General features: G+C 45.2%; 1 protein-coding gene across 3 annotated transcripts in view; it reads left to right on the plus strand.

The window, feature by feature from the left end:
- The first annotated feature begins 2,202 nt into the window (after nt 1–2,202).
- Nucleotides 2,203–14,914, plus strand: part of ALG10 (DIE2/ALG10 family) — a 45,373-nt gene continuing 32,661 nt past the window's right edge. The window contains exons 1-2 of one of the 3 annotated variants that reach the window (XM_086807391.1): nt 2,203–2,561; nt 2,646–2,763. In XM_086807391.1, the coding sequence (XP_086663517.1) occupies nt 2,674–2,763 (90 nt within the window). In that variant the 5' untranslated portion in view covers nt 2,203–2,561; nt 2,646–2,673. The other 2 variants (XM_086807393.1, XM_086807392.1) reach the window with 2 other exon arrangements.

The raw sequence follows: 14,914 nt of genomic DNA on the forward strand, positions 1-14,914 counted from the left end.
TCTCCATTCAAGCTATGGGCAAAGTCCTTTGTGCCACAATGACGCAAAGTCCTTTGCTATACATCGACATCTCATAACCTTGACTCCCCAACAAAAGGGATATCAAGTAAATGTCAAGGAAAGCAATAAAGAGAGTTGAAGAAAGCAATTGAGTTGGAGAGAGAAGTTGAGTTAGAGAGAGAAGTTGAGTTGAAGAAAGCAATTGAGTTGGAGAGAGAAGTTGAGTTAAACAAGGCAGATGAGTTGAAGAAAGTAGTTGAATTAGAGAAATCTTTGAGATTGGAGAAGTACACACATGGGACACACCTTTTACTCGTTTCCCATTGCACATTGCCCATTTCCCATTTTTCCCATTTCACCTGCACACATGGGGCACACCTTCTGCCCATTTGCCAACATAGATAATGTATTATTCATGTTAATAAGGTTCTTGTGTAATGTTCTTCAAGACTGCATCCAAAAGCATGGACCTTTTGGATCAATTTGGCCTTCTCAACAATGGACAAAGTTCTTGTGTCATGTTCCTCAAATCTACATCCAACCTACAACCAAACGCATGGACCTTTTGGATTCATTGGGCCTTCTTAACAATGGACAAAATGCATAATGTAGGCTCTTACCCTTAGATTCCTCTTGTTTGTGTGGTCTTAATTTTAAATGTGTTCAACCTACACCCATCATTGATCCTTCACAAAAGCATGATTATAGTGTCAATCTTCCACCACCTTTACTACACTTTCTCCTCTTAAAGTTCACATAAGCTTGCAAGAGGTCTCATTACACCCACCTTGCAGTATTGTCTCATTAGTGACCTTATTAATACTCTTTGCCTTCCAATTAGCTATGCCAATTAGCAGTCACTTTTCCATGTCCATCACTTTATCCCACCCTCTCTTTTTTATTGTTCCAAAATCAGGGCCTCTCCAAACCCAACTACCAAATTTACATCCATATTATGCCTATATGGGCCTTACCAAATGCACTTCTCATGGTCCTCAGGTCACTTGAGCAAAAAATGAGACTCATTAGAAAGAAACACTTTGCTCAGATTTTCGTAAACACACATGTTTATTAAGTAAAAGCGTCGTCCTTAATGATGGTAGAAGCAAAAAAACCCAGAAAGTAGATATCTTGAGGAGTAAAGATGTCAACTTCCATCTATAAATGGCCCCATCAATCTAATAAACTTAGATTTAGCCATGATTGGATATCCATCCCATGGTGGGTGTAGCTCCTCGTGGAGGTCTTGAATAACCAAAAAAGTACTAAAAAGGTATGTCAAGGTCTTAGCATCGATAAACGTATCTTAAAGCATTCAACGTCTATAAGGTTATGCTTACCATTGAGGATAAATGTGTCTCAAAGCATTCAACGTCTACAAGGTTATGTTTACCATTGGGGATAAATGTGTCACAAAGTGTACATCGTCTATCAAGTTATGCTTACCATGCCCATGTCTTTCCATAAGGGTGATAATTCAAGGTTCCATATCTTTCCTTGGACCCTAGATAGAAGCATTTTTGTGATGTATTAACAACTACGTCACATGCAATGATGAGGAGATATTGGACCCTAGATAAAATCATTTTGTGATGTATTAAGAGCTAGGTCACATCCAATGAGGAGACAACCAACGTGTCTTTAAGTAACTAGTCACACGATTGCATTAATGAGTTATCAATGGCGAGAATAACAAACCAACATATTGGCTACTGGCTAGCCTTTTAAGATCGTGGCTTACCCACTTTTCCAAAATGAAGACACTACAACCAACGTGTCTTTGAGCTAGTCACACGACTGCTTTAATGAGTTATCAATGGCGAGAATAACGAACCAACATATTGGCTACTGGCTAGCCTTTTAAGATCGTGGCTTACCCACTTTTCCAAAATGAATACCCACTTTTCCAAAATGAAGACACTGTATGCATGCTCACAAGTGGTGCCTACCTTGGATATAATTTCTATTAGGTTGGGTTCAAATGTAGTGGCAAAAAAGGACTCGTACTGAGGTCTTTAACTGAATTATCTTGGTCTTTAGTTTAGTGGGAAGGAAGATTATCCATCAGCTCACAACCATCTGGCATCGAACCTGGGTACTCGCAATGGAACCCAACTGCTCTACCAACTTAGCTATGTGCCCGTGGGCAATTATCTTGGTAAACATGCCACATAGCTATAATACCATGAAGACCCTGCATGCATGCTCACAAGCGGTGCCCACCTTGGATATAATTTCTATTAGGTTGGGTTCTAATGCAGTGGCAGAAAAGGACTAGTGCTGAGGTCTTTACCTGAATTATCTTGGTCTTTGTGTTAGTGGGAAGGTGGATTATCCATCAGCTCACAACCGTTGCGTAGCTTGATGGCATCGAACCTGGGTCGTTGCGTAGCTTGATGGCATCGAACCTGGGTCCTCGCAATGAAACCCAACCGCTCTACCAACTCAGCTACGCACCCGTGGGCAATTATCTTGGTCTTTGACTTGATAGCTATAATACCCTGAGACCGGGCCCTAAAACGCACATCCCTCGTTCACCTTCAAGCCGCGCATTGACAAAGGTAAATTTCTATGTGCGCCTTCACGCGTAATTGTGTTGATACATGCCACTGCTGTTGTCTTAACCCCTTCTTTAGCTCATACAGAGTGTGAGATATTTACCTCCTACACACCATGTCAAAGGTATGGCTCTGTGTCGCCTTAGCTGCTTTGTGTGTACCGGTGGCTTTCTTGGTGGATCGCATTGTTCCAGATCCATACATGGTATGTGCCACTTCTTATCTCACAATCCAAGTTGCTTTTCAAGCTTGATTTGTGCGTGCTAGTTGTAATGATGAACCCTGCCTCCCTGCCTCCCTCGGTTCCTCCTTCTTGCCCACCTGAAGGCTGTTTGGTCTCCTACCCGAAGGCGGTCCAATTATTGCCGCAAATGGCTTGGATGTTGCCCGGGAGCCTGCGAGGATTTGAACTAAGGATCGGCTCCCCCCCACCCTTCCCAGTCACACACCTATACCGCTAGGCTACACACCCATTGGCTGAGTGATGAGATTCTCTGTAAAAGTATTTGATATTTATGAACGCCCGAGGTGCCAATGGCAAGACCACAAGATGAGCTCTGTCTCAGTTGCATCTAACTTGACCCTTTTGTCTGTCATTGGAGTACTGTTTGGCACATTGCTCTGTAGCATCTCCTTGGCATATTTGATTCACACATAAAAGTGCCACAATTGCGTTGCAATATCTTAGATACCTCCATATATGTCATTTTAAACCTCTTAGAGAGAGTGCTTCCATTTCATCTGTGGCCTTGAGAGAATACAAGTCCAACTACAGTTCACGTCTCGTCACTTGTCGGTTTCCACTGGGTATGAAACCATGATTCCAAACACAGATTCTCCTTGCAGCCAGGGCCTTACAAAGATGAGGTAGCAGATGCTTCATTGTGAGATACTCTATAGCAGAAGCATTTTTTGTTCTTGATTCTATGCATAAAGTCCCTTAGACAAACTGAATACTGAGAAACATTCACTGTGACATAGGCTCCAGGAATGAAAGTACAAGGAAAACGTTCCCAAAAAGAATACAATTTACCACCCTCTGCTCTATGTGCAAACCAAGGCCAAGAAGGTGCACTAACCAGACAGGAGAAAACAAACGTTTTGCAGGTCTCATCTACTTGTCATGTGATGCTGTGATATAGTATGGAGTTTGAGATAGACCACACAACTCCTTTGGAAAGCATGTCAAAATGTGGGGCCATTAGAAAAGGCAGGGCAATGTCAGAATGCGCAGCGGAAGACTAACGCACGTAGGAGACGCATCACCATCGAGCTCCACGAACACCCCCAATGGGCACTGGAGCATCCCTCCACCGGGTGAGCTGCCTCCCAAAACACCGGCCGGAGGAGATGATTATGACAAGGTGCCACTCTAGCCTATATATGGCTCTTCAACTTCCCATGCTTCCACTTATGGGATAATCCAAGGCACCTTCTAGCCATAGATCACACGCTTGAAATTGCCAACCTTCCAACACCCTCCCTCGATTCGAGCTCCTCAAGCCACCGAGGCGCGAGGGGGTCCACACACGCTCGGGCTCTGATACCATGTCAGAATGCGCAACGGAAGACTAACGCACGTAGGAGATGCATCACCATCGAGCTCCACGAACACCCCCAAGGGGCACTGCAACATCCCTCCATCGGGCTCCCATCTCCTGGTGAGCTGCCTCCCAAAACACCTGCCGGAGGAGATGATTATGACAAGGTACCACTCTAGCCTATATATGGCTCTTCAACTTCCCATGCTTCCACTTATGGGATAATCCAAGGCACCTTCTAGCCATAGATCACATGCTCGAAATCTCCAACCTTCCAACAGGCAAAGCCCATTTGGTAAGGTAACATTGAGACAAATTGGTGAATGTTGTAGGCCATCTTGTGGGCACCTTAGAGGAAAGTCAAAGTGTGGGGGCAGTAGGCTGGTTACGATGTTAGTGTAACAAGGGTTCCCCCATAAGATCTTAATAATTCATGAAATTAAGATATGCAATAATCGGTGCATGCATATGTGTGCTTCTTACCTTGATATTGCCTTGTGGACTGAAGTATGGACCAAGTCCCCCTTGTTTGGGTATTCTATTCTAGAAGATGGATGCAAGGCTTTGCAGAGGCACAGATACAGTGCTTATTGTGCACACAAACAATCAATACCAATTTTCGAAGATTTGGCTTTTGATGAAAAGGAGGTCCCTCCTTTTCTTTTTCCAGCAAGTTCAGATTGATGCCACAATCTTGAATGCACTTCAATAAAAGCAACAATTCTTTACTCCCGGCTGAAAATGTGTCCGATATGCCTCAGCTTTGAAATCGGACTGTATAGCAGCAATTTCTGCCCATACGCGTGCACGGGGATTTCTACCCATATGAGCACCTAGACTGGTCTGTACAGCTGAGCAATTAGTTGGTTGTGGAAATTCCCCCCAGACGGGGTTGAGACTTAAACTATTAATAGTCTTAAACGAGCACAACACAAACAAAGTAGCAATGCTGAAAATTAAATGATAGAGGCACTAGGGTCGGAAAAAGTCTATCCCCCTTGTAATATACGTATTAACAAAGAATTTGTTAGATACCAGCGTCATGGGCATTGAATGCCTGATTTCCAATGACACTTTATGCTATGAATAACCAATACCAAACATGATTTTATTGATGCTGAATGTTGAAATCCAAAGTTTTAGGCGCATAGTGTCTCACTTGCAAATCCCAATAACTTGTCATAATGTAGCTATGCTCTATTGGCATCCATACACATGCATGCTTGTGCCAAGACGAGACATAGAAGACCAAAATGACCAAGCACGCGGATGTAGAGCTAAAAAGAAACAAGTAGAAGCTCTTACCCGTAAACATGATTAGATTTGCAAGTTCCAATCAGCAAGAGCACAAGATGTTGGCATCAGAATGTAAAAAATTTCTCTCAGTTGTTGCTATCTAAAATAGGTTGATATTGAGGAGTAGGTAGTAGGGACAATGATGAGACCTTTGCCCCCACTTGTTATCTGACCACCATTAGGTGTATAATTGCTATGGCAGCACATCATGGATGGAATGTGCATCAATTGGACATTAAAATTGCGTTCTTGAAAGGTGATTTGCATGAGGAGGTTCATGTATCATGTCCTTGTGGTTTTATTAAAAAGGGTCAAGGAGCCAAAGTGTGCAGGTTAAAGAAAGCTTTGTATGGTCTTAAGCAGGCTCCCAGAGCATGGTACACAGATCGCTTAACATGAAAAGGAACTCCTTGTGTAAGCCCAGCGGGGCGTGCTGTGATAGACTTAACCACGTATCCAAGAGATAAAGATATAGAGAGAGGGGAGAGAGAGAAGGGAATACGGATCTTGCACAATACACCGCAGTGAGTGGGGAACATGCCCTGCCCTCTTTTAGGAATTTATTCAGGAACAATCCACGGGTACGGTAGCCAGGATTAATACAATCAATGAATACAAAAACAAACAAATATGTTGTTATAGAATCCCTAAGTCAAAGCACGAGATCTCTGATGCCGAGCACACTACGGGGATGTCCACAAGAATCTCTCACCGGGCTAGTACCAGATCCAATATCCAAATCCAAATCCAAGTCCAAGTCCAAGTCCAAGTCCAAGTCCAAGTCCAAGTCCAGATCTAGATCCCGATCCAAATCCAAGTCCAAGTCCAAGTCTAAGTCCAGATCCAGATCCAAATCCAAATCCAAATCTAAATTCAAGTCCATATCCAAATTCAAGTCGAAGTCGAAGTCCAAGTCCAAGTCCAAGTCCAGATCCGAATCCAAGTCCGAGTCCAGATCCGAATCCAAGTCCAAGTCGAAGTCCAAATCCAAGTCCGAGTCCGAGTCCGAATCCAAGTCCAAGTCCATTGCAAATACAAATCCAAATCCAAGTCCAAGTCCAAGTCCAAGTCCAAAGTCCATGTCCAAATCCAAGTCCAAGTCCAAGTCCAAGTCTAGATCCAAATCCAATGAATCCAAGTCCTGATTCCAAATCTAAGTCCAAGAATCACTCGCTCATCCCATGAGTAATCTCCACAACTCCTACAGTCTTGTTGATGAAGAAAATCACGAAAAAGCTCTTTCTGACAAGAATATTGATATTAAACCTATTTTAATGGTTTTCGGGCGATAAAAACCTCCAAAAAGTAATTTTTAAGGTTTTTGGAGGAGTTTTAGGATTTCTGAAATTTTTAGGATTTTAGAAAATTTTAGGATTTTTGAAATTTTCAATCTGTTCAGCTACGCACATGCCCGTATAGTTCCATATGGTTGTACGAACCGTACAGACGTACGGACAGATGATGACGTGGCACTACAACATATGGAGGTGCTCTGAATTAGCGGGCAACGATGAAAAACTCCCATGGTTTGATTCATGATCAGGAAGATGATTTCCAAGCCTCAACTCAGTATGAAGGGCTTTGTGTGAATATATGCTCTTATGTGTGTGTGTGTGTGTGTGGAGTGCGTGTGTGAGCATATCTTGATACAAAGTTCTACACCCACTATTGGGCACTGATGACGTTAGTGTGGATGTCGTAGTATCTAGTCCATACTATGCATAATGGAGTTGATAGTTATATAGTCTTGTGGGTTGACTACCATGAGTATATAACATGCACATTCGTAAAAGGTGAATTTGGGCATGTTCCTGGATTCATCTAGGTATATATATATGGCAACACCTTAAAGATCAAGAGGTTGTTCTCCAACTTGATGCTCAAGAGAGGCTCATGCTTCTTTTATACTTGAAGAGGGTCCTACTTTTTGCCAAAAGCTTATCCATGCTTTGCTTTTGTCTTTTTACTCTTTGCTTTTCCCTTTTTGCTTTTCAATAATAAAATATTACTCAACTTTGGTCAAAGTTATTTAGCTTTTGCTTTTCTAACTCTAGGGCCTTGCGTTTTGGCCCTGGAGTTGCTTTTTGAAAAAGTGGCTTTTAGCATTTTGGTCTGGCTCAGTCTCCTCTTGCTAGTGGTGCCCTTGGCTCATGGTCAACCTAGTTTGACTTTTTGCTTTTTGACCAAAACTGGTGCTTTTTCTTAATCAAACCTTATGGACCTTGTCCCCATGTCTTCTTTCACCTGTTTGGTGTCCGGGCATGGATTTCATCATGTGAAATAGAGCTAGTATAACACGCAGAAGCTCTGGGAGTCTTCTTTCAGCCCTAAACACCACTGAGAACATGTTGATGCAAAAACGCAGACAGAAGGGAGAGTAGAGAGAGAGAGATATGCTGGAAATTCAGTATATTCATATGGTACAAAAAGGTACCTAATCTACAGCCCTAGGCTGCCTTCATACAAAAGGTGAACATCACCAAAATCTGTCCTAATGCTGGACCCAACTCCTAAAGAGTTGAATGATTAATACAATGAGCTCTTGTGCCTATTTATAGTCCTCTTGGGCTTCATGGAGTGCTGGCCGACCAGTAGTCGGCCAGCCGACTGGACACTTTATCATAAAATGTTGCGCCATCTGAACACAATCCCATATAATGCTGTGCTTTCAGCCGCCTTGTCCTCTGGTCCAGCTGACGTCATCCTCTGATGCAGCCGACAGTCCCCACTTGCAGCAGGCAGTCCCCACTTGCAGCAGACAGCCTCCTCTTTCTGTCCTCCAAGCCTTGCTCCAAGTCCACACTAGCCACTTCTGCACTCTGTGCTCCGTCTTCTGGTTCTAATGCTCTTTTTCTTGGCTGCCCCTTCTGGATTAGTTCTGAGAATGTCTATGGCATTTCATGCACATGACATCCCCCTCTGCTAAACTTGATGACGGGATTCCAACTTTTTCCTTGGATGACTGTCATCATCCCACTCAAATCTCGGAGTCCCTCTGTCATCCATCCAACTGGGGAAACCCTTTTCACTGAAAACTCGGCCCGGTTCCCAAAGCCACTCTGACTCTGAATAATATTTATGCATCTGTTCCCTCCAGTCCCCAATCCATTCTTGCCCTGACTCTGAACATTGTCTTGGTCTTCATTCCTGAGAAATGAGTCTGACACTCTCACATCACCCCTTGGAGGATAATCCTCCCTTGGGACCATTGCCCGAAAACCTATCTGGCTCACAGGACTACCATCCCCTCTGGCTTTGTGGAACACCACCAACAAACCTCTTGGGAGCTCTTCCCGATTCTGTGTTCCTTGCCTTGGGCTTCATATCTGTGTACTTCCCCGTACCTTGGACCTGTAAACACGCGGAAGCTCTGGGAGTCTTCTTTTAGCCCTAAACACTACTGAGAACATGCTGATGCAAAAACGCAGACAGAAGGGAGAGTAGAGAGAGAGAGAGAGAGCTGGAAATTCAGTATATTCATATAGTGCAAAAAGGTACTTCTAATCTACAACCATAGGCTGCCTTCATAAAAAGGTGGGAAACACCCAAAATCTGTCCTAATGTTGGACCCAACTCTTAAAGAGTTGAATGAATACAATGAGGAGCATCTTATGCCTTTTATAGCCCTCTTGAATACTTGGCAGAGCTGGCCGACTGCTGTCGGACCAGCCGACTGGGCTTGGACTTCCATAAATGCTGGTCGGGCTGCGCCTCTCCATGAACTGAAGTGCCTGCTGCAGCCGACCTCTTCTGGTATAGCCGACTCCACTCTCTTGCAGCCGACTGAGCCTTCCAAATCCTCCAAGCCCTGCTCCAAGTCCACATTGTACCTTGTGCTCCAAATCCTAGCTCTATTGGTCTTTTTCTTGGCTGCCCCTTCTAGAATAGCTTTGAGAATGTCCGTGGCATTTTCATGCACATGACATCCCCCTCTGCTAAACTTGATGACGGGATTCCAGCTTTTTCCTTGGATGACTGTCATCATCCCAATCTTTTCCCGAAGTCCCTCTGTCATCCATCCATCTCTCTCCAAAACCACTGTGACTCTGAATAATATCTATGCTTTGTTCTCTCCAGTCCCCAATCCATTCTTGCCCTGACTCTGAACACTGTCTTGGTCTTCATTCCTGAGAAATGAGTCTGGCACTCACATCACCCCTTGGAGGATAATCCTCCCTTGGGACCGTTGCTCGAGAACCTATCTGGCTCACAGGACTGCCATCCCCTCTGACTTTGTGGAACACCACCAACAAATCTCCTGGGAGCTCTTCCCGATTCTGTGTTCCTTGCCTTGGGCTTCATATCCGTGTACTTTCCTGTACCTTGGACCTGTACACCATCATATGGGACTGAATCAGTGTTTAGCTTTGCTGAGCCTGATGCTCTGATACCAATGTAACACGCGGAAGCTCTGGGAGTCTTCTTTCAGCCCTAAACACCAATGAGAACATGCTGATGCAAAAACGCAGATAGAAGGGAGAGTAGAGAGAGAGAGAGATGCTGGAAATTCCATGTATTCATATGGTACAAAAAGGTACCTAATCTACAGCCCTAGGCTGCCTTCATACAAAAGGTGAACATCACCAAAATCTGTCCTAATGCTGGACCCAACTCCTGATTAATACAATGAGCTCTTGTGCCTATTTATAGTCCTCTTGGACTTCATGGAGTGCTGGCCGACTAGCAGTCGGCTCGCAGCAGTCGGCGAGCCGACTGGACACTTAATCATAAAATGCTGCGCCGTCTGGACATAATCCCATCTAATGCTGCGCTTTCAGCCGCCTTGTCTCTGGTCTAGCTGACGTCATCGTTTGATGCAGCCGATAGTCCCCACTTGCAACAGACAGCCTCCTCTTCCTGTCCTCCAAGCCTTGCTCCAAGTCCACACTAGCCACTTCTGCACTCTGTGCTCCGTCTTCTGGTTCTAATGCTCTTTTTCTTGGCTGCCCCTTCTGGATATGGCATTTCATGCACATGACAGCTAGGAGGGCCAAATAGTTACATTCCCTCCCTCTTGTATCGTAGTTTTCCTCAACTGCGGACTGCAAGTGTTCCAAGCACATCCATATGTTCCATGTATATCCATGTGTTCCAAGTACATCATGTACCTCCATATGTTTCAAGGTACAAGTTGCTCCTGTTACCCAACCTAGGGCTCTGAGTATCATACAGGGACGTGCCGTAGGAGTAGCTCATTACCTTCTGGGTGGAATCGCCACAACATGGGCGTCCTTCCCAAACCCGGGCCAAGGACTTGTCTTCATTAGGTATCGCATGGACCCCGTTACCCTGTGCTTCTTCAATGCGAGGGGTTGATGCTTCAATACCAATTTACGCCTGTTACTCACTCCTACCCCACCAGATGTGTAGCCGTATGTAGAGCTTGTGCATCTGGTCTTTCCCCAAACCCAGGGTTGTTTCCGTACGGCGTATGATAGCTTATCGTATGGAATACCGTATGGTACGATACCGTTCGCACTCGTACGGACTTTTTTAGAAATTTTTTTCCCGATTTTCTTTTTTTCAAAAATATAATTTTTTTCCTTTTTCTGGGGGTAGGTAATGGTCTTTTTTTTTTTGGCTTATCTATGGCTATTTGAGTTTCCTCTGTACCATGATGTCAGAATGCAGCAGAGATGATAACTAAATCTGAGAACACTAGAGCAAGAACAGTGCAGAAAATAAATTGCACAAGAGAATGAGCGAGAGAGGCGTGTAACTATGCTCTATATACACAAGATCCCGGAATATACAAGATACAATGGTGTGGGGGCCATGGGGCCATTTTATATGGCCCCAAACATGCAGTCGGCCTGCAGAAAAGGCAGCCGACTGGACCTAAATGTCCATGACCAGCTATATCCACCAGTCGGCCAGCTGTACACAGTCGGCCAGCATACATGAGAGGTCGGGGACCAAAAGGAGCAGTCGAAAACACCTAATACGGGTGGGCACACCCACAACAGAGGCCCTGGTGTCTCAGTAAAGACAGGAGATGACTTCTAACACCCCCTCTCAGCTCCTGGCTGTGAAACCAACCCCAGTGAGCTGGAGTGCCGCCTGAGCATAGCCTGAGGTAGAGGCTTTGTGAAGAGGTCCGCCGCATTGTCCTCCGTCGAACAATAAAGTAGCAAGATGTCACCAACCAAGATTTTCTCACGTACAAAGTGATACTGTATCTCTATGTGCTTGGTCTGGGCATGGAAGACTGGGTTCCGAGCAATAGCTATACAACTCTGGTTATCACACTGGATGACTGTGGGCTCCTCCTGTGGAAACCCAATCTCACCTAGTAGCCTCCACAGCCACACAACGTCACGAGCAGCACCACAAGCAACCCGGTACTCTGCCTCTGTTGAAGATAGGGCAATAGTTGGCTGCCTCTTACTGCTCCAAGAAACTGCTCTTGAGCCGAGGGTAAAACTGTAACCTGAAGTAGATCTCCTTGTGTCTGGATCTCCTCCCCAATCTGAGTCACTCCAATTGTAACTCGCGGCGGGTGCCCGGGGAACTAGGGTCTTTGACACACTTGTTGATACCATCAATGCATATTAAAACACTTAAACATGGCCACAACCTTAACACATATCCATCATCACTTTGCATAAAACATAAAAGCTGGTGTCATGTGCATCACAGATGCCATGGACATTTCTAGGGCTAAATCCAGAAGGGGCAAGCAGATAAAGACTATGAACCAGTAGAAGATGGACATGGAGCAGGACTTGGAGCAGAGCAAGGATCAGAAGGCTGTCGGCTGCATGGAGGATGACGTCAGCAGTACCAGAGGGCTGTCGGCTGCAGGACAGAGGGTGCTGGCAGCAGGCGCATCAAGGAAAATAGAAGAGATCCAGTCGGCTGCATTAAATGGCATTTAATGAATTATGAACTGGCCGACCAGCAGTCGGCCAGTTTCCCATGTACTCCAAGGGGACTATAAATAGCCCCCTTGCTCAAGGTCTTAGTCATTCTCTCCCACTAGGGGATTGGATCATAGGAGGTCCCATAGGGGACAGATTTTAGGGTTAACCACCTTTTTATGAAGGCAGCCAAGGGCTGCAAAGACATGTACCTTTTTGTACCATAGTATATACTGAATTTCCAGCACTTCTCTCTCTCTCTCTCTCTCTACTCTCTCTCTACCTGCGTTTTTGCATCAGATGGTGCGTTTTTGCATCAGAAGGTTTCCAAGAGTGTTTAGGGCTGAAAGAAGACTCCCCAGAGCTTCCGCGCGTTACATTGGTATCAGAGCATCAGGCTCAGCAAAGCTAAACACTGATTCAGTCCCAGATGATGGTGTACAGGTCCAAGGTACAGGAAAGTACACGGATTCGAAGCCCAGATGGTGGTGTACAGGTCCAAGGTACAGGAAAGTACACGGGAACACAGATCGGGAAGAACTCGCAGGAGGTTTGTTGGTGGTGTTCCACAGTGCCAGATGGGGATGGCAGTTCCGTGAGCCAGATGGGTTCTAAGGGAACGGTCCCAAGGGAGGTTGATCCTCCAAGGGTGATGTGAGAGTGCCAGACTCAGTTCCAGGAACGAAGACCAAGACGGTGTTCAGAGCCAGGGCAGGAATGGATTGTGGACTAGAGGAAGACCAGATGCATAGATCTTCATCAGAGACAGAGTGGTTTGGAGAACAGAACGGATTTTCAGAGAAAAAAGGTTTGCCAAGGATGGATGATGACAGAGGGACTTCGGAACAGGATTGGGATGAGGACAGTCATCCAAGAGCAGGTTGGATTCCCGTCATCAAGTTTAGCAGAGGGGGATGTCATGTGCATCACAGATGCCATGGACATTTCTAGGGCTAAATCCAGAAGGGGCAAGCAGATAAAGACTATGAACCAGTAGAAGATGGACATGGAGCAGGACTTGGAGCAGAGCAAGGATCAGAAGGCTGTCGGCTGCATGGAGGATGACGTCAGCAGTACCAGAGGGCTGTCGGCTGCAGGACAGAGGGTGCTGGCAGCAGGCGCATCAAGGAAAATAGAAGAGATCCAGTCGGCTGCATTAAATGGCATTTAATGAATTATGAACTGGCCGACCAGCAGTCGGCCAGTTTCCCATGTACTCCAAGGGGACTATAAATAGCCCCCTTGCTCAAGGTCTTAGTCATTCTCTCCCACTAGGGGATTGGATCATAGGAGGTCCCATAGGGGACAGATTTTAGGGTTAACCACCTTTTTATGAAGGCAGCCAAGGGCTGCAAAGACATGTACCTTTTTGTACCATAGTATATACTGAATTTCCAGCACTTCTCTCTCTCTCTCTCTCTCTCTCTCTCTACTCTCTCTCTACCTGCGTTTTTGCATCAGATGGTGCGTTTTTGCATCAGAAGGTTTCCAAGAGTGTTTAGGGCTGAAAGAAGACTCCCCAGAGCTTCCGCGCGTTACAGCTGGACAAAACATCTACAAATGCTGAAAATGGAGCTTGCACGTGTGACACCACATAGAGGCCGGAATGGGCCGACCCCCCCCTTGGAGTATTTTATTATCCAAGGAGAATAATATCATGTACAAGCTTTGAGGGCCTTACTCTCCCCATGGGAGATGCCGGATTATCCATATACAAATGCCATAACACAGCCCAAAACGAGGCAACTGAGCTGGAACATAGGCTGTAGAAATGCCGAGCCAACAATTCATCCATATACCTCCGTGTGGGTACTGATTCTTCCCCAAAAACCACGGGTCTTCATGCAATAGAGCTAGTACAGCAAGTACAACTCTCCATTCAGTCGGTACAGCAGGTACAGTGGCTGGTCCAGTCGATACAGTGGCTGGTACAGTAGGTACAAGTACAAATGCTGGTACAACATGTACAATGACTAGTATAGCAGGTACACTGGCTGGTAGAGCAAGTATAGAACTTGGTATAGTCGGTACAATGGGTGGTTTAGCAAATACAAGTACAAGGATTGGTACAGCTAGTACAATGGCTGGTAAATAGGTACAAAGGCTGGTACAACAAGTACAATGGCTAGAAATCATAATAAATGATTAAACACCCTTGCCTTCAGTATTTCTTCGCGATGGAAGCCTCAAAAACAGTCCCCAAAAGCTGGTATTCTTCATGGGCAGCCTTCAAGAGAGAGAGAAAGAGAGTAGCCATCATTAGGGCAGCCTGTAACAGTGGTAGAGGCTAGTGTGCAGCAAGAGAGCCTCTATTAATGAAGAGAGAGGGCTCCAATTTATAGATTTGGGCCTCCCATGAGCTAAAATGGCAAGAGAAGGCTACAATGACAAGTGGAGAGCCACACAATAGCTAAAGTGACAAGTGTGAGGCCACTTGTCTCACTTTGATCCACTTTCTAACAAGTGTCAGTCCACTTGTCTCACTTTGGTCCACTTTCTTGCCACATGTCCCAATCTAAGAGATGGGTCCTTCCATAAACTTTATCTCTAAAAATATCCCAACTGGTAGACATTCTATCATAGGCACTTTGCCAACTCTTGGTATCTGCTCAATTCGAGATGTAATGACGCGAACAGAATTTCCATCGGAGTCGGGCCA

Source organism: Cibotium barometz, chromosome 13, assembly GCF_041138505.1.
Source record: "Cibotium barometz isolate CiBa-2024 chromosome 13, ASM4113850v1, whole genome shotgun sequence".
NCBI classification, from domain to species: Eukaryota; Viridiplantae; Streptophyta; class Polypodiopsida; order Cyatheales; family Cibotiaceae; genus Cibotium; species Cibotium barometz.